At 34.0% G+C, this 23,234-nt stretch overlaps 1 protein-coding gene across 2 annotated transcripts; it reads right to left on the bottom strand.

Annotated features, from left to right (window-relative positions):
* Positions 1-34: 34 nt before the first annotated feature.
* tdrd3 (tudor domain containing 3) lies at positions 35-23,131 on the bottom strand. Of its 2 annotated transcripts, XM_088603129.1 has the most exons (14): positions 22,878-23,131; positions 20,847-20,931; positions 20,206-20,271; positions 15,732-15,892; positions 13,119-13,260; positions 12,604-12,675; positions 10,640-10,789; positions 9,439-9,585; positions 7,058-7,214; positions 6,721-6,846; positions 4,793-5,637; positions 4,125-4,250; positions 1,320-1,456; positions 35-281 (listed from the first exon to the last, which is right to left on the bottom strand). In XM_088603129.1, the coding sequence occupies exons 1-13, from the start codon at positions 22,913-22,915 to the stop codon at positions 1,340-1,342; spliced, it is 2,232 nt and encodes a 743-aa protein (XP_088459255.1). In that variant the 5' UTR covers positions 22,916-23,131; the 3' UTR covers positions 35-281; positions 1,320-1,339. The 2 variants fall into 2 exon arrangements, with proteins under 2 accessions (XP_088459255.1, XP_088459261.1); XM_088603135.1 differs by lacking the exon at positions 1,320-1,456.
* Between the last annotated feature and the right edge of the window lie 103 nt (positions 23,132-23,234).

The following is a 23,234-nucleotide window of genomic DNA, read 5'->3' as shown; positions in this document are numbered from 1 at the left end:
CACCACAAAAATGAATGAACAAAGTGCACACATCTTGAAAAATGAAAACAAAATGTGTAATTTTATTAACAATCATCAATCTACTGCACATACAAACATATATTTGTACATTACACAGCCTTTCATGTACTTTTGTTGGTTTCACCACAAACTGTAAAAGCCCTTTAAATTTTCACTTCTTAACACAGCGATATCCAAAGAGGGGAAAAAGCTGTCAGTTTTACTGGAAGAAATCGCCTCTGCCACATCCAGAGTCATTAGGTTGTATTTCTATTAGCCACCTAGAAAAAAAGTGATAGTTTAGAAACTCACATTTGTCATCTATTTTTTATCCCCCTGACAAAACCCCATGTTAACAATCACAGAAGCAAATGGATTACACTTGGAAGATTTGAATACCAAATGACCCATTACACTTTAATATTATACAAATTAACAAGACTTCCCAACACTGGCATCTTGTTCATCCCACTCAAATTGCTTTTCCTATCTTTAAATAATTGCACACATCCATGTATAAAATATCATTTTGTCCTTTTTAAATATAGATTTTTTAAAGTTTTTAAAGAAATGTAAATAATGAAAATACAGATCGTGTTAGTAGATTCTTTTGCTGAGAACTAATCTTGAACAAAATAGATGTTACAACTTTGAAGAGACCCCTTCAATCACTCTTCAGTTTGTTTTTGTGTCATCATAGTCATTGGCAAAAATCCAGCATTTAAAAAAAATCAATTTCTGCAAACCCCCGAGAACTAGTCAAACCTTTTGAGACAGAAAACACAAGTCCCCCCCGCCTCGAAAAAAGAAAAAGAACTGTTATAATGTATATAACATGCTAAATAAAAAGTTTTACTCAGTGATGCATTTTTTTCAGAACCATTCTAATACTGCTATCAGATTTAGCATGCTCATAAAAACCCACACATTTAAGAATACAGTTTGGATGTTCAATGATTTGAACATATACAAATTTTAATTTCAATAGAAAAGGAAATAAATGATCAACAAAAAATTATAAAGCAACCTGACATTTCCTTTTTTCTTTCATTTTCTTTCTGTTTTTGCTTTAAATGTGTGGAGTAACTTGTGTATATAAATTTAATTTGATATTTCAAAGTCATGACTTCACACTTTGATGCTTTAAAGCCTGAAAACTGTGCAAGGTTAAGAATACTTTTGCAAGGTACTGTATATGCTTAAACTGTCTTGAGTTTACCAGTGTTAAAGGTTCAGTTTTTCTGGAAAGCAAAACAATTTAACTTCAACCCGTCTGAAAATTGGGCCTGTGCAATGACTTGCCATGCTATATATTTTACCTTTAACTGTTCCTGACACATCAGTCTCTAGCTCTAGGAGGTTGATAATACTGTTGTGTGGGTCTTGTACGCCTTGGTTGCCCATCACCACCTCGACGATATTCTAGTGAATGTTCATAATATACATCATCTTCATCCTATGAGCAAACAATTCATTTAAATTGAATGGTTAATCTAAACCCTACCGCACAAGCAAAAAGCTAGTATATGCGTCTATTAAATCTGATTTTTCTAATGTCACAATTGTTTCATCCAACTTGCAATATACTTCTCTTTTCACTGGTATTGCACAGAAAAAAAAAGTTTTTTTTCCACTAAATGAAACACAAAACAAGATTGGGGACAACATTCAACTTTTCAGTTTTTTGGTTTAGGCTCAATGCTCAATTCCATGCCAATTTAAAATTCCACAAGTATTCAGCATTGCTGACGTGATCCCTATAAACATACAGAATAGAATTAGGTCAGATATGCACAGTATTTTGTTACATATTGCTTATTTTTGTATTACATGCAGCATTTAAACTTATTTCAAATTAAAAGGGACAGGCAAAGACATATGACCTTTTCATTTTGGTAAGTGTAGTAAATGAAATGGTATTAATAAATTGCCTTTTAAAACTATTTTTATTTTCTGCAAGTAATTTTTTTTTAACTCCATAGCATATCCTGTGAAACTTCCCAGTTACAAAAGACCTTATAAACATTCTCCTTTTAATGACCATGCAATGTCAATTCTGCCTAGCAAAAGTCAAAGAAGTGTTGCAACAGGAGCATACTGGGTATGGTTTATTAAAAATAGAAGGCTTTTCATTACAGTAAAAGGATATTTTCCATATTATTCAGATCTATTCCTTTCACAATAAATTGGCAAAACAGCAAAACTGATTGAAATTTTAAGCTTCTAAGTATTTTGTCATATATATAGATCTATCTAGATATATTATCTGTAAAAACTAGAAAGTTTCACAACTTTACTCATGAAGAAAATGTGTTGGACGAGAAAGTATAAGTGTAGTGTTAAAAAAGTGCAGTTTGATCAAAATGTAATGTACAGCCATCTAAACCATGATGAGTTTTACTATACATATTTGCTGTAATTTAAAACATCTAATGAAAATTTTCAATATCTAATTTTATCGTTGGGTATTTTAATGCATTCTGTACAATCAAAAGGCTTGAAAATTCATGATTATGGCAACACATTACTACCAGGAGAAATAAAAGTTAATTCTTGAATCACTTACATTGTGTAAATTATCATGTAAACGGCCTGTCATGGAATGTGATTCTATACATTTTCATGGTAAGCATGCAATTTATATTTCCAGTTCAAAGCAGAGTTATAATGGTTACCTAGATTAATCACTTAATATATTGCTTAAGTTCTCCTTTGTGACTACCCCCTTCTAATGTTCACTGTCAACAATACACACTATGTAAACTTGACCTCTTAGTAAACAACATCCGATTTGTTATTAACTAAACTAATTACACAAATATCTGAATAGTTTTCTCCCTATTAGGAAGTTGAACATTTGGTCATTGAACTTGCAGTATTGAGCTAAAATGTTCACTGTGTGTAGATCAGAAATATGAAAAAATGAAAAAACAAAACTTGGCTGAAAAAGAAAAGCTGAAGTGTAATGGTTCCAAAACTTTGATGTGGACTGACTTAATTTGATATTGAGTAAGGACAATGAAAGCATAATTTCATGTTCATAGCAGGACGGCACAAAGTCACTTTAATGAATCAATATTTTTTTTCAACTGAAAAATGCCATTTTTACTCACAAAGTAACCACATTTCATAAACAAATCCCTCTACACACTCACATTCTGAACGTATTCCATGTAATAAAGGAAAATAAATGTCCCTAGTTTTTTAAGCGTTTTAATAAAAACAGAGTCAGAGAAAAAGTATTGCCAGATAAAGATAGCAGTTCCACATAACCAATGGAATAAAATCAACTTGCTTTAAACTTTAATTCAGTTTAAGGCCTAAAACATTGATACGAGCGTGGGAAAATATTAAAATAATCACTTAAAACCAACACCCTTCAGACTATAGTAAAGGGTGTTCACTTTCAAGGATTAATTAAATAACATCGAGCACGAAAGGTGAGTGCTTTCAAACTAGCAAGAAATGTTCATAACCCATGATGAAACACTAGTATGAAAAGAATTTTAAAATAATCTTAGGATCTCAGGTCACTAATGTGGCCAGTATACTTATCCTGTACTCAAAAGTAGTTACTAATTATTTGCACAACACTATTTGTCCCACTGCAAGACTCCTATCAGCAGAATGCTATGCATGTAAATGAGTATTGTTTCAAAACCTAGTAGCATATATTTAGCAGATGAGTTATTTCCTGCAAATCAGTAATAACACATGCTGCCTGTGTTGACAAAGCCTAATTTGCATAAAATCACAGGGAACACCCTTTAGCTCAGCAGAATCAGAACTAGATGGAAAACCCCTAATTTGTATAATGTTTTACTAAGTTAAACTTTAATTCACTTGATAAATGGCTGGAGGAGCTATCACAAACCTGGCTCTCTCACTAACAATCTGAGTGTAAATAACTGCTGTTCTGAGCTATACAAGACCGAAGACTACAGAAAAATGCATGAAGAAGAAAAGTATTATTTATTGAAGGAAAAGATCTTGATTAGTTACTGTTTGCTAACTCATCAAAAAAGTCAGTTCTTTGCCCATCATGTTTAAAATACTGCCCATTCATCATTACTTACTTATTACCCTGACAATTTTGTTTGTCAGATACAAAATGGAATACCTACCCATGTCTCAGCCTGAACAGGCTTGATGTTATGGAGAAGCACTTCTTCATAGTTTCCATAATCACTGAATACAACTACAGCCGTCGTTCCTGAAGGATGTACAGCATCAATTCTGGCCTGGTAAAACTTTTCAAGACAAGGGACACAATTTTTAAGGTTCTGTTTTTTATCACCGCTATAAAAATTATAGCGTCAAATTTACCCAACCTCTGAATACAAGAGACAGTTAGCTGGGTTCAATACCACAGCTTCACTGTATGCTAGTGAACCTCAATCACTCCTGTGCCGAATCTTATTACACAGTATATTCAGGGTTACACAAATGAGTCCAAAGAATAAATCGCATTGTTTTGTGATATATCTTAGTTTAGACTGACTCCGTTTTTAGCTAACTGATACAAACCAATCTCCAAGAGTGTAAACAAGAGTGTAAAAGATCTTAATCTCTATGGTAGTTTAGATATTCAAAACAAAGCTATTGGGCATGAATAAAACAAATTATGACAAGAAAAGGATTCTACAAAAGTATTAATATACACCATTTGAAGAATTTCATTTTCATATTTCAACTGTAAAACAAATACAGAAGTGTTAAAACACAGACTATTTAAACACCGTGAATAATGGAAAATATGTATGCATATGAGAAATACTGATTTATTTCTTACCTTATTGTCTTCCCAGTAAAGGGCAAGGCACTCATCTCCTGGCTTCCAGTTAAGCCCAAGAGGATTAGGGTCTGATGAAACTGGATTTTTTTCACACTTGATTGGCCCCGACCTCTTTTTGGGCCCCGAATTATAAAACACATTTTTATTCTCAAAATCATTAACAGAGTTGATGCTTAATGGTTTAATTGGACCAGTTCTTTTAGGCTCCGACTCTCCATTTTGGATATTAAGAGAGTTCACAACAGTACTAACAGTGCTTAAGTCATGTGTCACAGTACTATTTTTATCAATCCATGAATTTGATAAATTTAGAGTATCAACTGCTTTCGATGCTTTTTTTTCAGGATTATCAGAAGGCTGCCTTTCGTATTTCCGACTCTTTCGATTTGTCTCATATTTGGACTCGAGGCGCAAGTTTCCCTTGAATTCTGTCAAACTGCTGCTGTCCATGGACTTTACTTGCATAGAATGATCTTTTGGGCCCTTCCTGAATGCGCTGTCTGGTGCCTGCGGGAATGCTCCTGGCACTGCCTGGTCTCTTAAGCGGAAACTACCAGAATGTGATCGACCGCCCTTCTTTCCCTCCTCCTGCCATTTATCTGATCCTCCAGAGTTCAGTTTTTCTGGCCCTCTCCATCGGGATGCAGCGGAAGGGTCCTGGACTGCCTTAGAAAAGTCACTCTCCCTTTGAAACCGGGGTGGTTTATCATTTCTTTGCTGCCTATTATCATTTCTTTGAGGATATTTCACTTGCATTTGTTCTTTTGCAAAATGATCTTTTCCTGTGTGAAATGCCTTATTCTGTTGCTCCTGATGGTTTTGCATAGGCTGATATTTTGGCTCTGAAAAAAAATAACATAACAGATCCACACATTTATCTCACAATAGACTATTTTTCATAAATCTCTTATTTTGTTATGAGTAACACTGTAGAAAAAACATGACAGTAATGATCATTAGCTTTTATCCAGGTGGCCTAGGCTAAACCCTCATTTGGAATGGCAGTGAGGGATCTCACTATGGCAAATTCTATTGATTTGGCACTCACACCTGACAGGTTTTGATACAATAAGATTTCAAAGATATGGAAAATGCATCCGATTTGTCACAGGTTTTAGAACACACTGAAGCATACCCTACGAGGTATTAAAACAAAATACAAAACAAGCAACAAATCAGAATAAGATTAAACTAATGCATTATCATTCATTGTGCAAAAATCTAAAAAAGTTAAAAATAAAAAAAATACCTTGCAGGTATAAACATGGTCTTTTGTACTATTTGTTATTGCTAACATTATTTTATGTATAACATATATATATATAACATTTATTTTATTCTGTATAAGTGAACAAAATACAATTATCTAACAATTCGCATTTATCAGCCTCTTTCATTTTCTCAGAAAACATGTTATTGTTGCAAGCCAACAAAGTGATCTCAAGGACTTCAAGGAAAATCTGTCTAACAGAACCCGTTTACACAGCTTTCTTAATTCCTTCAATTAAGCCTTGCCATCTGTCTGATTTTCTTTAGGTTGGATGTTTTAAAAACAGGCTGACAATGCTAGATATAATGTATATAAACCTATTCTGGCAATGGAATGCTTCCATGGTTCAATTTGTTTTAAGAAGTGCCAGGTGTAAAAAGCAAACAAATTACATTTGACAGTCATGCCAAATAACAAGTATGAAAAAATGTGGACTGAATATTGACTAAAATGAAAGCCTAATTATGTTTGTTCCATTTATTGCTCTTTTAACATGCTCTGCAATATTGAATCAAATAAGGTAGAATTTAAGCCTCACAGCATGTGAAATGTAGTATTTAACAATTAAGACTGCTACTTACTAATTGACACATAAACAACCTGAAAGTACTCAACATAAAATGATATAAATCAAAGGCAAGAAAACACAGCGCACCATCAATGGAGAATGCTCCCATCTTTGATTCCAAGAAATCAAACAGAGTACTGGGCCCAGAAGGCCTACCACCTGATACTTCCTCATCATCTTCAAGTCTTGCTTTTCCTCTGCCTCTCCCCTTTCCTGTACGAAAAGGCAAATTTATTTGACCAGGGAATATAAAGTGCTGTTAACAGTATGGTATTGTAGGGGAATTTAATTAGTTTTTATTTCAAAACGTTCTACTTTGATCTAGTCTTGCTTAAAATTTTGATTTCGGTCACTGCTAAACAACTCATTAATTAACTTTAATTAACACTATAATTAAAATATTAATTTATTCTATTTATAATACCTCTTGGCGGTGGTCCCTGAGAAGGCTTGGGCTTATTGCTGGTTAATAGAAAATTCAGTGCTGCTTCCAAGTTGTTATTATTGTCCATAAGAGCCTGCCTTGCAGCTTCTTTATTGAAGCCCATTTCCATTATGTCTCTTAAAGCTCTTTCATCCACCTGTTTAAAATATGCAAAAAGGTTTGCAATCCAAATATGTAAGGAAGATGTCAAATGTAAAACTCAATAACACAGTTTTTGAATGTAAGGCTTCTTTCAACTTTGCTAGACTTCAGAATGCTACTCTTTTATAAGTTATGATGGAAAAATGTCAAAACAATGAAGAGACTTTTTAAAACAGCATTAAAGGTTTCATTAGGAATTATAATAGAAAAATTGTAATCAAGACCTGAAAATCAAATTTCACATTTTCCTGTACAGACTTTTCTCTTTGAACATTATGGTATACCACAGAAAAAGCAAACTGTAAGTTCTTTACTGGAGATGTTAAAGGAATATTTAAATATTGTAACAACATTTTTCTTCCATCTCAGAAATCTTACTAGACTATGCCCAATGTTGTCTCTGTAGACACGTCCTCAACATACGTCTGTTCTAGAACAGATTACTGCAATGCCCTATTTGCTGGGGTATCTTAATCCACACTGAACAAACTTCATTATGTCAAGAATCTGGCAGCCTGAACTCTGAGCAGGTCACGTGCAAGTGATCCCATAACTCCTGTCCTTGCACTTGCTTCCTATTTTTTGTCGACTTCAAAATCCTCATGCTCTTATACAAGGCTCTACATAGCTTGTTACCAATACCTGTCTGACTCGTCTTCTTACTCCCCACCTTGCAACATTCATTCACCTGATTCTGGTCTCCTGTTTGTCTCCGAGGCTAGCTTATCCTCTATAAGTGACAGGGCTTTTTCTTATGTACCAAAGCTGTGGAATTCTGTCCCCTAAAGAAATCAGAGTTTCACCAACCCTGAGCACATTCAAATCTAGATTCTAAGCCTTCTTCATTAGAAAGGCTTTTATTTAAAGGGGAACTGCAATGCTATTTTTGTATATCAGGGTTAGAAAGAATCAGCATTGATGAATGCAATTCAAACCACAATAAAAGTAAAATTTACACAGTAATGTGTAAAACCTCCAGTTTACACCACAAAATAGACAATTTATGCAGGTTCTCCAGTATGGGGAGAATCCAGAACGAGGCAACAAAACATCTGGTGATGTGATGTGGCCTTATTACATTGTGAAGAAGCAGGCTTGTGAATATATTTATTTTAATCCATTAGAAATCATTCTCCCGACTTTGAGACGGTTTTACTCACAAACATTACTTAACTCTACATGCAGACCATGTTGGAAAATTTCTGCCTGCTGCACAACCTGTAGTTATTTACTCAAACACTGCATTACATTTGTTTTTACGGTGACTAGTGAGCAGGAAGGGCCGCATCACTGTGAGTGGCGAGACCAATGGCTGGCAACAAGATAGAAACTATCCAGTACGTTCACAAAGTTAACAATTTTGTACTTAATTCGGAATTTGTAAATTTTGTGATACCATCAATTAATTTATTTGCTTAACTTAATTTATTTTGCTACCGTGATTTAAAAACAGTCTGAGAAATTGGGACTGCAGTTTCCCTTTAATTGGTGTCCGTGTCTGCTCCTTGTATCGTCTATCGTCTTTCAAATCCCTTGTGTTCATTGTGCAAGCATTGTTAACTCCTACAATGCTTGTACCATTTACAGCAAGGACCACCTCACTCCTTCAATCAATTCTACTTCTGCACTACTGTACAGACGTATAGAGTGAAAATTGGTGAATGGCTCTTCATAGTGAGAAGTGCACACTTGCTGGCATGAAGGAGACATCAGTGAAGTCAAGCAGATAAAAAATTGTAATTCCAATTTAAACACAAAAAATAAAAAGGACATTTCAAATTTAAAAATAAACCTAAAAAAACATCATATATGAAAATTTAAATAAAATGGTAAAAGTCTGATCACATACCATCTTCACCTTCCTTCGAATTAGCAGAGAATTTGCAGCATTCAGGTAAATTAGTTTTGCATTTGATTAAATAACCATTAATTTATAATTATCACACAATGAAAATCTGAAAAGGTAGTGCCAGAATATTTTTCAACAATTTTTTGTCTGTCTCTGCTCACAGAATAATGAAATACCAAAAATTATAATTAGTAATTCACAGTATAGGTAAAACCATCATATTACTCTCCTCAGCATTTCTAAAAGATATGTTATATGCTTGGTGTGCTAAGTTGGGTACATAAGAATCTTATGTGCAATTCTTGATTTAAAAAAAAATCATATTCAATCTTGTCACAAATCATTGTGTCAGCACTTCAAAGGTCCTTACCAACTCTCGATAAACACCTTCAGCCCTGCTTTCGGTCCATGCTGGCTTTTCCTCGCGTTTTTTCTGAAAAGTGTCTCTGTTTTTATAATTCAGACTAGGTGTACTTAGATTGCCACCAGCATTACCCCCACCTCCAAAGGTTCTTGTCTTTTAAGAGAAAATAGAATAAACAGATTTAGTTGCTTTCTGTAGTTATCCAAAGATAAAACTTCACACTTTGAAAAGAGTACAGCTTTAGCCTACTACAGAGTATGACATCACAATTACAGAATTCATTATAAAAGAATGTGTAGTTGAGCTAGTTACAATGTTATACCCCCAGAGGTGCAAAATTCTCCTTTGTTACTAATTATGATGTATTTGACCTACAGCACTATTAATCAAACAGGAAGAGAACTGGGTACATAAATTAGGACTGTAAACTGTTCTTTCCTAACCAACCGGGATTCCAGACCAGGATGCCTTTTCTTTGCATGTTCTACTTGTGTCTGCATGGGTTTGTGTAGGTGCTTCAGTTTCCTTCCACCTTCCAAAGACATGCTGGTGAGGCCAAGTAATCTGTCCCCTTATGTGTGCACATGCACTGTAATGGATTGCCGTTCTGTTCCAGGGTATAGTCCCATTTTGTGCAATCCAGGATAGGCTCCAAGCTGCCACAACACTTAACACGAAAAAGCAGCTATCTGACAATGGACGGATTCTCAAAATGTATGTTATGGTAAAATAATTGAGACAAATGCATGTTGAAATAACGTTGAAATTTAGCAGCATCCACCCTATCGATATCATGACATCCAGACACAATTTCCTTAAAGGCTTTTAATTTTGTAAATAAGCCAAGGTGTTTGCTTTTCTTAGTCACAAGACAAAAATGACTAGTGAGTCAATAAAATTAGTAATCTAAACAGATAGTGAAGTCTACATTTAAGGTATATTCTTTAAGCAAATACAATTTAATTACTTATTTATTCATATTATTTTTGTTTTTTTGGTTATATCTGTTTTTGAACTGAATGCAGTTTAATATATGTGAATAAAAAGGTATTGTGCAACTATATATGATGACTTGTTTTTATTAAAATTTTCATCAGTGAAACTCAGTACCTCTTCTGCCAGGCTATATGGATACAGTGAAAAGTTGTTGAAAGATCTTATGCAACAATCAATGTGGGTCTATAAAATCCAATATAGTTTTGTATACCTCCTTGCTCTTTGCCACTTCTGCAATAGCAGCAATCCTTTGTTTTTCAAATTCATCATTTTCATCAGCTGGCTTTACAGCATTTGTGACCTGCAGCGTCTTTCTTTGATCAAGTTCTCTGGTGTCCACTTGCTCTTTAGAAGCACATTTCTGTAATGGAAAAATGAATTATACTGCAAGGGTGCAAGTTAAGAAGGAAAACAACACTTCAGCTGTTCTTGCATGAAGAATTTTTAGTAGACACCAATAACATTATCCTGATGAACCCTTCCTATGGCAAACTACTTTGGCTGTTTCCCCACTGTTTTACTGTTTATATAATGCGTTTAGCATGATGTACCATAGTAATCTTTTTCAAGTATGTGGTATATGGTTTAAATTTAAATTAAGAACACCTCTTCACACAATCACATTTCTCCTCATCTTGAAGAGGTCTTCAAAATTAAGAAGGAAAAATATTCTTTAAAATTACAAATGATGATGATTAATAGTCATCATAATAAACTATACTAATTTTGCATTTTTATATCCGTGTTCAACTCATTTGGCACTGGTCAGGCATTACATCACTAGGGAGGTAGGGAAAAAACTTGGGAGGCCATAAAAATGATAGTGTATGAGATTTTTACAAAAAATAGTTACTGAAAAAACACAAACTGTCCTTCCATGGCAGTTAGAAGGCAATTACAGCAAATGGACATTTGGTAGTCTGACTCGACTACCTTGACTTTCCTGTGGGTCTACAGCTGTCAGAGAAATAAGACAAAACACTTATCTCGGCTTGGATTAGGGTTAGAAAGCACAAGGGACTGGTTCACACAGTGTTGTGGCTTTCTGGAACAAATCTCCTAACAATGCTTCTGAAGATTCCTTGGGATCTTTTAATAAGTTTGCCTTCTTCTTTAATAGCTATAATAGGTTATAGGTAGAGTAACAAACAAGAGTAACAAGTGGTATATATTCTCCGCACTTTAGTAAACTTCTGTAAAATTGCTTAACTGGGTTCAGCCAAGTTCTCCAAGCTTTACCTTTTGAATTTCCTGTTATCTGAAATCTTAAATGTATCCAAGCACAACTTATTCTTTTGAAACTGCCCATGAAATGGACTAAATTAAGTGGAAAAATATGCAGAGGTTTCTGAAAACAAACTATTCCTTTTGCAATCAGATGTTTCCATGTTTTTATGCTTTGTAAAAGATATTTACTTAAAGGACATTCAATCAGTCACACAAATTGATGCCAACCTGATACAAAATAAGCTCACAGCACTTAGGTCAAACCATTCTAAAGCAATACGAGGGTGGGAAATACTGACATCAAACTAAAACAAAACAAAATACAGTGAACTCAAGTGAAAATGCTGAAGCAAACAAATGGATTATATACTATATTCTGCAAATGTAATGAAGAACCTAAGAATGTGTCCACAAAATATAAACTAAGGCGAAAAAGCATTGCAAATGCATTAAATCATTTCTACATCAAATGGAGCTGTCCTGAAAGTCATAAAGTACAGGTTTAATTGCATTTAAGCTAATTACTTCTATTTTTCAATTTCACTATGACAGGCAGGTAGAAGGGGACATTATTCAATTTTTCAGAAGCAATGTTCAAACATACATTGGCGATTTATGAAAACAAAAAATAACAGTGCATTGCAAACTTATACTTACATTATACTTGCATTAATATCCTATTTTATTGTATTACAAATGATACATTTTTTTAAACGTGAATATTGTTCATCAAAAATTCAATGTCGAATGGAATACTTAGCAACAAAGTGAAATAAAGAAGTAAAAGTCATTTCAGAACCCCTCCAAAACTATTACAGCCAAAATCAATTACTAGATACGGTAAATCATAATACAACTACATGTCAATGACTAGATCAATAGAATTAATCCAGCTGCTTAAAACAATAGAATGCTTTGGCAAAAAACAACAAAATAAATTAAAATTACCTGACCAAACGGGACAAATGGAGGTGGGCCACCTTCTGCACCAATGTTACTTCTACTATGTTTTGCCAAACTCTTATAAATGAGATAAAAATACATTCTAGTTATTAAAAAGATCAAATGCATTTTTTTCATTAGATCCTCAAAAATAAAGTATTAGATGTACTGGTGCACATTTAATTAACACTTAAAAAGATATCATAAACCACAAGCTAATTTCCAAGAATAATCTTGGCTATAAATAGACAAAGATATTTTAAAATAGAAACACTCAGCAGTTAATAAAGTTGCATCTCACAAAAATGACTGGTGTCATTCCTAAATGGAACCATTAAAATGACAAATTTCAATTACTGTGACAGTTTTAATATGTTGTTGCTCTCTCAGAAGCATAAGATGCATCTTTCAGGGCTTATTGCAAAACAAGTTGAAAAGGTGAACCACATTATCAGATTACGCCTTCAATGCTATTCTTTCAATTATAAGCAACTATTGAGCAAATAAAGTGTATTCCTCACCCTCTGCAACTCCCACTTCTCTATCATATGATCAACTTCTCCTCCAAGAATGGCAATCTTTGTCTCATCCAGAAGCAAAAACCCATTCTTCAACAGCACTGTTCCAAGAAGCTTCACTTTTGTTCCAGGAGGGGTGTTCATACTGAAATATCAATTAAAAACAGGATTCTTCATACAGACAATATTCATTCTTCATTATGTACAATAATTGAAAATGTCATCCTTTCAACACACAAAAAAATGTTCACACTTGTTTTCTCAACATAAAGACAGGAAATGTGTGTTTTTTAAGAAACAATGTTGAAGCCCAGAGAATTCAATCACCTTAAGGCCAGATACAAGATGTGAGAAGAGTAACAGAAACATGTGCACTAAGTTTCTATTATGACATTCAGTTCTTGCAGGAAATGCATAAAAGAAAGCAATGCTTACAGTTTGACATTATTTACATATACCTACAGACATACACGTATATTAGGAAGCTTACAAAGAAACTCTTTGAAAGATTGGTTTGCCCAGCTCATATTATGCTTAGTCCAGATGGCCCTCTGGTAAGCCCTTAAACTAGTTTCACAGAGCCAGACCTACATTAATAAAGCTTTACTGCTGTTTTAAACTTTTTTTTTTAAATCACATCTTCAGTGAAGTGATAGCATATTATAAAAAATTCCACTTCCCTAAGCTAGAAGTGTTCTTAATCTTAAAAGATAACCAAACTGCATTTCATGCGTGATGACGTGGTTAAAGAACAGCAGGACTTTTACAAATCAAAGTCAATTAAATATACCAATACAATAACAATTAAGAGATTTACACAAATTCAATAGTCCACTGAGGATTCTTACTGAAATCTACTGCAATGTAACAAAAGTAATTTGAAAAAACATTGTTTTTTTGTGGATCTGTTAAACACTTAACATTAAAGAATTGATTTTATCAAGGAGCTAGACTAATGAGTTAGAGTCAAAAGGTAACTCACAAAAGAAGCTTGCTCACATAACAGACAACCTAGACAGAACCGGACTTGTCCACCTGTAAAAGCTGGCAGACAGCCATCATTGGCATTTGAGTAGCATTGTAATTACCACTAGGATCCATATTACCAGTCCACAGGTGTTACAAGTTAAAATTGCTCTTAACAGTGACACTTTCAAGTTCAAATTATTGGCATGACCAATGAATTCAAGTGTTGATAAAGCAAAAACAATTAACAGAACATTTACAGATATTTACAGTGAAAACATATCATTTCACAAGTGTACTAAGGACTGTGTTCTAATGTAGCAATTACCTGGAAGCTAAGAGGGTTGTTCTCAATTCAACAGGTTTGTATTTTGGCATTCATACCATGTATGACTACTCACTAACACTGACAAGATCTCTCCACCTGTAGCCGTGCCTTTTTAGCATTTCGCGATGAGATATTCCTGAACCAACAGGTTCTTTGTTTCCTAAGGGTATTTCTTAAGAGCATATCAAGAACCGATACCTAAAAAGCATAGTTAACATTCCACTGTTTATGAGTTTTTTGACATGACAATAAAAATATATAATGGAGCGATTAAAAAATAAACTAGAGCATTAAAGAAGCGAATTAAGAAATATTACTTGCAGTAATAATTTCTTTTATCTAAAAAATCCACCATGAGCTCACACAAATAAGATAAGATCACTTTATCGGCCATATACAATTTCTTCTACTAGGAATTTGTCTTTTCGCATACCCCAACTTGCTCTCCATGAGACACACAGAGATAGAGAAGCTTGAGGTCAGAGCACAGGGTCAGCCATTTATACAGCGCCCCTGAGCAATTGGGGTTAAGAGCCTTCCTCAGGGGCCAACAGAGCAGGATTCCCCCGCCAGCCACGGGACACGAACCGGCAACCTTCCAGCCACAGGTGCAGATCCTTAGCCACAGAGCCAGCCACCGCCCAAAATTAGAGCCACCATCAGGTCCAAAATTATTTTACAAACAGAACTGACATCTGAGATTTGACTGATTCTTGGAAATCTCATCTTTTGAATACTCCTTAGCTGGACTGCAAAGCAGAAGAGTAGGACATTCCAGAGGTAAGCAAAGTGGAAGGATGCTAGAAATCAAATGGAAAGAACTTAATATTTAAGAAACTTATTTTTCATCTATATTTTAATGAACAGAGCATGTCTGTGAAAAAAAATTGGGGGCTCCTGTAATTCTATGTACAGCTTCTAAAAGAAACGTAACAAACATACAATAAGACTTAATCATTAACTTCCTGCATTTTAACTGACGTTTTATTAAAAAGTTGTGGTGATTTGGTGGCTTTTTACAAAATTATTTAATTTTACACAAAAAACACAAATGACCAAGAGATTAAACAGTTCATTTTTAGACAAATGTCAGACAGACCTTTTTGATCTAAAACCTGAAAATATTGAGTCAAAAAACATAACCTAGACTATACACAACATCTTGAAAAGATATTCAACTTTTGTTTTAACGTCAATAAATCCACATTTCAATAAATCTTAATACTAATGATGTATGTTACAGGTTGTGGTGCCAATAAACTCTGCCTCAGTACTTAATGAAATTCTAAGACACACACTGGAAAATGAATGCTTCTCCTCACCTTACTTTAGACAGATATTTGAATTCAATCCCTATACAGTTGGTATGGCCATCTGTCATTTGCAGTCGTAGCATTCTTGGTGCTGCTTGTGATTCTTCATTGTCCTTAGGTGCTGCCACATTTCGGATTTTTTGTACTTGCAGAATACAAGGGCCATCAAGCTATGAAAAACAATAAATCATTAATTCACCTTGATACCATTTTGGAGGTTAAAATGTTTTTGACCCAAGATTAAACACTAAACTTAACAATAAAACTATTAAAATAAACAAAATCCATACAACTGTACCTTTTAGAATGCTTTGTTTTAATGTTAAAAATGTCAATTATGCATTCAGAATAATCACACATTTAACTGTCAAACAAGCATTCACACTGCTTATGGCTAGTATTACAATTTGTAAACCATGTAAAATAACTTCTTGGCTGCTTCTAAAATTTGTTAATTCCTACATTTTCTTGTAAAACATCTAGCCCACTATTTGAATAACAATACTGATTAGAATTAATTGCATATTTCACTTTTCTTTATTGCATACTATTTGTAATCCTTTGATCTTTTCTTAGGTAAACATGCATAAATCACACAATTGTAAAATTCTGCCATCTTCCATTGGTTACACATGATGAGCTAAATTCCTGGCCTCTGGCTGTCAGAGACATCTTGTGGCCAAAGTAAGTAATGTTTTCACTGCGGGTACTGAATTTTACATTAAGGTTAATACTGCCCCATTCTCCAACAGGTGCATTTAACACCTTTATAAGACATTGGTAAAAAAAAGATGAAGCAGTATTCAGTAAAAAACAGATGTTACATTTTATTTTCAGAATTATCACAGATATACACCATCTCTTGAGATGGTAACGGAGCATCTATCATTTTTTGCTTCGAAACAAATACTGTATACTGCCATACATAAGCAAAACAATATACTTCTTATACATAAAATACTGGGGTATTCAGCTACAGAAGCAAATAGAGCTACAAAAGATTGTGGTATTGATTTCACAGGATGTTCACTGGTGGCAATGGAGATACAATACCACTCAGCCAACAGCTACCAACAGAGATATGAACAGTTCTATACCACTTTGCAACCTGAACTGCACTTCCTATTGATGTTTTGTAAAAATAACTCCTTGCATTTGTGTCATGCTTTTAATTCCAAAGGTTGATGAATGACTTTACTTTCACATAAGAGGGAATCAAGTTATTCCACCTCAGAAGTACAGCACCCACCTGGGTTACATGCAGCACTGATTCTCCACTGTCTGACCTATTTATAGAGTTAAACCTAAAAAATGTTCTCTAGATCATAAAGGTCTTTTCAATGTACGAAAGTAATGATTCACAGATTTTTTATCCATTAAAATAAAAAATAATTTCCTCTTCTATATTACCAAGTTTCTGGTAACTTGTTTCAATTTTATTCTAATCTGCCCAGTATGTAAAAGCAGCTGAAGAAAGGATCTTGGATCTGATGCCTTTTAGAATCTGTTCTCTATCAACATAATTTAAAAAGGATGATGGTTTAATGGTTCTCCTCTTCTGGATGCAATAATCCACATTGCAAAGTGTAAACTATTAAGCTGCTGGTCAGAACAACCTCCGACCCGGTACAACACAGTCATATATATGAATTGAATGAATTGGCTTCATTACTCTGCTCTCCTCCCCACTACTAGCTGATGTGTGTTGAGCGTTCTGGCGCACTATGGCTGCCGTCGCATCATCCAGGTGGGTGCTGCACATTGGTGGTGATGGGAGGAGTCCTGACTCTCTGTGGTCATTAAAAATCCCAGGGCATTTCTCGAAAAGAGTAGGGGTGTAACCCCGGTGTCCTGGCCAAATTTCCCAATTGGCCTTTACCAATCATGGCCTCCTGGTGAGCGTTCTGGAGCACTATGGCTGCCGTCGCATCATCCAGTAGGATGCTGCACATTGGTGGTGGTGGAGGGGAGTCCCCATTACCTGTAAAGCGCTTTGAGTGGAGTGTCCAGAAAAGCGCTATATAAGTGTAAGCAATTAATAATAATAATAATAATAATAATAATAATAATAATATTATTATTATTATTATTATTACCTGTAAAGCGCTTTGAGTGGAGTGTCCAGAAAAGTTCTATATAAGCGTAAGCAATTATTTATTATTATTATTATATATAAGCCACCAACCTACCTGCTATCTTTTCCTTAGAATGATTCATCAATCCACAAGATATTTTCAGCTTTCAATTTACTAATTATACCACTTCAGACTGATTTGTGTTATTCAATTCATTATACAGTACTTTGCTTCTGAATTTGGGCAGACTGGTTTACAAAGGGTTTTTACTATTTTAAAAAAAGCTATTTTTTGTCCTAGTTAGATTTTTAACTGGGACAATGCACATTTTTTTTGGTATTTATGACATGCCCTAAGATGCATTTCCACTTAAGATTTAGTGGTAAACTAGATTCCAACCATGCACAGGTGTGAAGAAGAAAAACAACCACCAAATAATACATATCTAACAAAGGGAATAGTCTGCACCTGTACCACCTAGTAATTAACAGTTTTCATCCTCAAACAAAACAGTACAACACTTACCTGTGAATAATTAGTCTTTTAGAAGGAGCAGATTTAAAACACCATATTCCCTACAATATTCTTTGATGAATTACAAAACTAAAATATATTAACATACTATAGTTCGTATTAAGATAAGATGCAATTACTAACCAAACTTAAGTTTATGATTAATGTTCTCAGAGTGTAAACAGCTTAATGTTTTATCCTGAGCACCAAGAAATCTATAAAACCTTTCAATGAAAACATCTTTAAGTGAAAAAGCAGTAATCTAAGCAAAGATGTGTAAATTCCATTAAGGGCAAAATTACGAAGTGGTGTGTAATGCAACTCAACTTGAAGACATAATTTCAAATGTGAGGCTGAGTAGACCAGATCATTGATGAATAACCTAGTTATTTTTAACCTGAATGAGCCGTTTCATTTGCTATTCAAAAGGTGTTTGACAAGGAGGAAAAAACATATCCACATTTTGCAAGATAAGACAGGAAAAGGCTGTCTTTAATTACATTACAGGAATAAAAGAGTACTGGTTCAAGAGTACTTGCAAACAAGGTGCATGATTTAAACAGTTTCATCAGTGGCTTTATAAATAAAAAATTATCAATGGCCGGACAAAAAGTTCAATTTCTTCCGTTCCCTTTCCCCATGTGTCAAGAATTAATGACACACAGCGCTACTAGAGGCGCCTACTTCTCTGAAAGAGATAAAAGATGCCACATCTTCAATCAGTAAAATCAATTGGACCAGAGGGATTCCCAGCTAAGTGGAAGACAAGATAAGCATTCTACTAAAAATAACTGTTTCGAACACAAGGGAAGAACCAGAGTTGTGTACACCCTACAAGCCCATATTTCTCCTTAATATGGATACTAAAATTGGCTAAGTTGTTGGCTTTACAACTAGAAAATGTAATAAATATTGTCAATCCAGGACTTACAAAAATAGATTATTTCATATCATGTACTATTTAAGCAAATTAGTCTAGTGATGCCAAAATGATTTGATCATGTGGAATGGGAAAATGTTTGATGTCCTAATTCCTAACTGGAATTAAGAACAATTTAATTAAATGGACAGTATAAATATGGTGCTGAGGCTGCTAATAAAAAAACTAGATTAGCACAGGAACAAGTCAAGGTTTATTCCATGCTGAAAAGAGAAGAAAAATAACATTTCAGCTGTTGAGCCTTCTTCGAGTATAAACTTGCGGTGTCCTTTGCAGCCTACGCATGCTGACACAGCTACCTACTTGAACTACATTAGCAGAGGCCAATTAGTTCACATAGAGGTACTAAGCGGGGCTGCCCACAGAATTTTTCAGTTATAATGTCATTTGCATTAGGAATCCTACCAGTATTAAGAGGGTCAATCTAGAACAAAAACATCAGAAAATTATGTTGGGTGCCCTTCTGTTGTGAAATGTGGAAAGCACTTACTTCCTGCAATTATTAAAGCAATAACAGTCACATAGTGTGTGCAAATCACTGAATATAAAATTTATTTTTATTAAATTAGAAATAATGCCATTTGGGTTAAAATTACACCCCTAATATCATAATTAGATTATGTAAATATTAATACCTATCACCTCACCTTGCATTGTGGATAGCTGATAGACTCAATGCTCTTGACTGTTTCAGGTGGGAGTATAGTGGTAAATTGAAAATAAGACAGACCTTATTACAAACCTGCCAAAGCAAATGTCGTGTAGAAACCATGAAAGCTGATTAAACCCAAATATAATTAAGAAGCCCATTAAACTGTTGAAAAACAGTGGAAACAAACAACACAATAGTTGGCAACAAGCAACTTATATGGCTTATAATTCACTGTACAAAGAACTCTGTTCACTGCTTAATTTTTTCTAGCCTGCAACAACCAAATGGCTTGTTTTCACATACCTTTTCAACTCTTCCACTGTTGATTTCATTTGGTAGAAACTTCCTTCCAATGGGCCTCAAATCACTCTGGAAGTAAATGTATACTTATTGAAAACAAATATCTACACATTTTAATGTGCCTGGTGAGCAAATCATATTTGTAACTTATTTTGTTAATCAAAATACTACTCTTGAATATTTCAAAACACAATGTGGAAAAGAAAATACTAATTACTTCCACCACACAAATAAAGATCAATGAAATCAAATAGCTTTTTTGTTCAGAACTATATCATCATCAATTATTTTCCATCTTTTATACCTATTCATTTCAATTAATGTCAAATAATATTCAAAGACAAACTGACATAATTTTACCTGATAACACAAACTTGATTAGCAACAGTGGTCACAGATGTTTGGCAAGCTAAAGATTCTACAGCAGACTTGCAAATGTTTACATATTTTTTGTTCCATCCTTTAGGAGCTCAGACTACAGTCAAGTAGTGCCACAGTCAAACCTCAGACCAGTGTTCTCAGGGTTATTAATGAAACACACTTGCAGTCCAATGAAAGCTATTAGTAGATAAAAACTCAGAAGCATGTGTTATTCTCTCTAGCAGGAGGAAAACACTGATACACTAGGTGTAAAACAAACCTACATTTAGTGCGATACGGATTATGTCATTAATGGAAGGATTTTCACAAGAATTTTTGCAGGCTTCTATTCCTTCATCAGAAAGATACCTGTAAGGGAACAAAAGAAAAAAATACCTGAGTTTCCAAATAAGGTTTTATTCTCAATGTTTCCATAATGGCAATTTCAGTAAAACTCCATTTGTTTGAAGATGTTACTTTTAAAGTAGTATAAACACCTTAAAAGGCTGGTCACTTGTTTAATAGTGAGCACTATTTTCACAATTGTCACCCTGGCAAAATAATCAAAATATATTTAAATGCAAAAAGATCACTTGTTTTGAATGTTAAAACACCTGAGTAACACAAAAAATAAAGAAAATAAAAAAAGATTCACAAATCATCAGAATGATCAATCAGCTTATGAAAAGGAAAACCTTCTCCACCTGATTCATAACATTTCCAAACATGTCTAAATCTCTTTAATACATTTTTCTCCAATCTACACAATCATTTTCCAGTATCCAATTAGTTCTACATAAGGAATTACAGTAGCATCACCTAGTGGGAGTAAACTGTTAGTGATTTTAGATGTACTAAAATCTGCAAAACATTCAGAAGTTCTCATTTCATAAAGAAACATGAAATGATTTCTGTATTTATGAGATCAGGTTTATATCCTCAAAACATAACAGTCCAACTGCCATGTACATGTCACATTTCTTCTTATTAAATTCAGTAAAAAGAAAGATTTGTGAGTAAATCCTAAAAAAGTCAGAATGTGTTAAACAACCATGCAACAGTAGTATCAACCTTTATTAAAAGTGTAATCAGTATAGAGAATAAAGAACAGCATGAAATCAACGACTACAATTTTGACATCTTAACAAAACAAGGTATTCTAACTTTTCTATTATACATGACTTAATTATGTCACAGTTGTATGTTGAAAAAAATGATCCGTTTATTTTCTACAAAAATGCTGCAAAATAAAGTTACGATAAAGGCACCTCATGTGCTCCAAAGGCATTTTTGCAATGGGAGGTCCTTTAAATACTCCCTGCTAATTTCACAATTAAAAATACGTCAAGATTTATTCAAAACGGCAAAGGAAACGAGACTAATTTGAAAAACACCGCCGTTTCATGTGACTCTACCATGGAAATCTTATTTTCTATATAATGTGATTGACAAATAACTTACCACCAAAAGTTTGATTAGCAGAGAAATTCTTCAACAACTATATGGATTTCACAAAAATCAGGGTCATAAAAGTTGTATATACTGTTAGCATAACGAAGTCAAGTGAAGGTTCAAAAACTAGCTCACGTGTTTACAATAAATTATATAAAGACCACATCATTACCGTTTTACGTGTGAAAAAAAAAATGAAAATAATACCAATAATTCTGGAAAGAACTTAACAATTCTTCAGCTACATTCTGTGACCATCCGTGAAAAGGTTTTTTTTGTAAAATACCTCAACAAGCATAAATGTAATAACTTAATAGCAGAGTCAAAGGAACACTACCGCTATTTTTTAAAATAACCAAAATAATGCATCGACTGATCTTTTGGTAACAAATAAGTGAACGTATTGGAGATTCTCTTAAATCAAAAATAAACGTGAAATCAATTTATCGTTAGAAAACATGATCATACAAGTATTTACTACTGCTTTGTTGTTAAATTCTAGTGATACGTATCCGATCTTTGACGGTTGTTTCCAACAACAAAGTGGAAAATAACAGAAAAAATAATATCACACATTAAAGTTGAACATGAAGCACATGCATATAACGACACAAAATCAAATAAAATTCTTATTTGGGTTTTCTTTTCATACAAACTGCAGTTGAAAAGTTATCGATTGTTCTTCAAGAATGAAACACCTCTAGGCCTACACGTTACCAAAGTGAGCATAAGCAACAAAAAAGATTCTTATAAATTAAATATTTATTCTACTTGAAAGAAAGATTTAATAAATGCCTCTGTTGTTTTCTTAATTGGAAAAAGGATTTTATTTAGGATTTTACAAGGGAAAACGAGCTACCTACCAGCCTTCTTTGGACAGAGCCGAGCTGATATCAGCCATTTTTCCACACACACGGGTGTTAAGTAATTTTTACTGCAGATCTTTTTAATACTACTTTCCGTCAGTTTGATGTAGTCTTTGGAAGACCCCTAAATGATGTTAAACTTTCTGACTGCATAAAATACGTTTTATATTTACATTAAAATAAGTAATCTACGCGATGCAACGAAAAATAACTACAACCACAGTAGAATCACGAAGGTTGAAGTTCAGGGATGAAAGGTCATTGCGTGATTAGCGACGTAGATTTCCATGGGTGAAGTCAAGAGAGCGCCATATCTGTTTGTGGAATAAGTAGAGCCTTTATGCAATTCCTTCT

This window comes from Lepisosteus platostomus, chromosome 2 (genome assembly GCF_059453375.1).
Source record: "Lepisosteus platostomus isolate fLepPlt1 chromosome 2, fLepPlt1.hap1, whole genome shotgun sequence".
NCBI classification, from domain to species: domain Eukaryota; kingdom Metazoa; phylum Chordata; class Actinopteri; order Semionotiformes; family Lepisosteidae; genus Lepisosteus; species Lepisosteus platostomus.
The sequence above is the reverse complement of the archived record's forward strand: the minus strand, read 5'-3'. Positions and strand labels throughout refer to the sequence as shown.

Coding starts and splice junctions, on each gene's coding strand:
- tdrd3 (XM_088603129.1), bottom strand. CDS start 22,915: ATGGCTGATATCAGCTCGGCTCTGTCCAAAGAAGGCTG. Junction 20,932..22,877: donor GCTCTGTCCAAAGAAGGCTG/GTAGGTAGCTCG, acceptor GTTCCCTTACAG/GTATCTTTCTGATGAAGGAA. Junction 20,272..20,846: donor TAATCCGTATCGCACTAAAT/GTAGGTTTGTTT, acceptor ATTTACTTCCAG/AGTGATTTGAGGCCCATTGG.